This window comes from Oryza glaberrima, chromosome 7, assembly GCF_000147395.1.
Source record: "Oryza glaberrima chromosome 7, OglaRS2, whole genome shotgun sequence".
NCBI lineage: Eukaryota > Viridiplantae > Streptophyta > Magnoliopsida > Poales > Poaceae > Oryza > Oryza glaberrima.
In genome coordinates this window covers 17,358,897-17,360,855 of record NC_068332.1, presented here as the reverse complement: position 1 = coordinate 17,360,855, position 1,959 = coordinate 17,358,897, and the positions used below count along the sequence as shown (strand labels likewise).

The 1,959-nt window shown below is 39.2% G+C and overlaps 1 protein-coding gene and 1 non-coding gene across 2 annotated transcripts; both read left to right on the top strand.

Annotated features, from left to right (window-relative positions):
• On the top strand, positions 1–1,016 carry LOC127780250 (NAD(P)H-quinone oxidoreductase subunit 2 A, chloroplastic). Its single transcript, XM_052307176.1, has 2 exons — positions 1–19; positions 316–1,016. Exons 1-2 carry the CDS (start codon positions 1–3, stop codon positions 1,014–1,016), a joined length of 720 nt encoding a protein of 239 aa, XP_052163136.1.
• A 598-nt stretch (positions 1,017–1,614) lies between these two features.
• TRNAL-CAA (transfer RNA leucine (anticodon CAA)) lies at positions 1,615–1,695 on the top strand. Its single transcript has one exon. It is a non-coding gene; the product is annotated as a tRNA-Leu (tRNA).
• The last annotated feature ends 264 nt before the right edge of the window (positions 1,696–1,959 follow it).

The window sequence follows — 1,959 nt, the reverse complement described above, 5'->3', positions numbered from 1 at the left end:
ATGCCGACCGCCTCGGATAGTCAGCACGAAAATTTTTAACTCCAGAGTACATAGATATGCGGAGTTTACTGACTGATCTTAATGACAAGTAATTTTTTAACTCCATAATTTTAGGGATTTGTTGAGTTTGCTGCACGCCTGCACCATCATATACTAAGTACTTTTTTAACTGCGTTAGCTTAAAGGAGGTGGGTGGGGGAGTGACTGGGGAGGGAGGGGGGCTGTGTGTCGCGCCAATTTGTTTCCTGACGCACAGTGCTTGTGTGTGGCGTCATGTAGCGCTACCGTGTATATATATATACACACACACCTCAGCTTTAGCCACGCGAATTCTCGATATTCCTTTTTATTTCTCATCAAACGAATGGCATCTTCTTCTGGAAATCCTAACTATTCTTAGCATGATATTGGGGAATCTCCTTGCTATTACTCAAACAAGCATGAAACGTATGCTTGCATATTTGTCCATAGGGCAAATCGGATATGTAATTATTGGAATAATTGTTGGAGACTCAAATGATGGATATGCAAGCATGATAACTTATATGATTTTCTATATCTCCATGAATCTAGGAACTTTTGCTTGCATTGTATTATTTGGTCTACGTACCGGAACTGATAACATTCGAGATTATGCAGGATTATATACGAAAGATCCTTTTTTGGCTCTCTCTTTAACGCTATGTCTCTTATTCCTAGGAGGCCTTCCTCCACTTGCAGGTTTCTTCGGAAAACTCTATCTATTCTGGTGTGGATGGCAAGCAGGCCTATATTTCTTGGTTTCAATAGGACTCCTTACGAGCGTTCTTTCTATCTACTATTATCTAAAAATAGTCAAGCTATTAATGACTGGACGAAACCAAGAAATAACCCCTTATATGCGAAATTATAGAAGATCCCCTTTAAGATCAAACAATTCCATCGAATTGAGTATGACTGTATGTGTGATAGCATCTACTATACCAGGAATATCAATGAACCCCATTCTTGCAATTGCTCAGGATACCCTCTTTTAGCTGCTAGGTCTATTTCTTAGTTCAAGATCCCTCTTACTAATTGGAATAAAAGAATTAGTAGATCTGTTCCGCCCAAAATGGGAATGGGCGCTAGGGTTATGAACTTATAATCATGGAATCGACTCGATCATCAGATTATAAGTTCATTCCATACCGGACCAGACCGTGCACATTCTTATTATGAGAAGGGGTCATTCGAGCCTATGGAAATAGGATACTCTATTTACATAGAAATCCCACGTCCATTCTATTTAGGATTAGGAATAGGTGTAATCAGACTTGCTTTTGACATATCTATCCTATCCTTATTTGGGTACCATATGCACATCTTTGGGCTTCTATTGAATCGAGAAATTGGATTGTACATCTTTTCGATTTTGATATATATAAGGTGTCCTACGGATAATGCAAATCGAAGCTATTTGATGTCTGACTTAGGCCTATATGACCGATCGATCGAAATACTCAAAGACTCCACCTTTGTCATATATTCCATATATTACATTAGATAGATATCATATTCATGGAATACGATTCACTTTTAAGATATCACATTAGATAGATATCATATTCATGGAATATGATTCACTTTCAAGATGCCTTGATGGTGAAATGGTAGACACGCGAGACTCAAAATCTCGTGCTAAAGAGCGTGGAGGTTCGAGTCCTCTTCAAGGCATAATACGGAGAATGCGCATTCAATGAGCATTCCCCGTAGAAGTATTCCGGAAATCTGCGCCTTGCGCTCTCCTCTATCTTCTGAGGTCCTTAACCACTTCCCTGAGAAAAGGAGACAGTAAAAGCCAAAATAGACTAAATATAGCCTGAACGATCCTAAAAATCCCTCGAAGGAGATAATATAATAAAGAACCCAAAGCAGACGGTATCCTACTGCAAGGGTGGTCTTAAGAATCCAAAAGAGGTTGCTCAGAAGAGATAGATG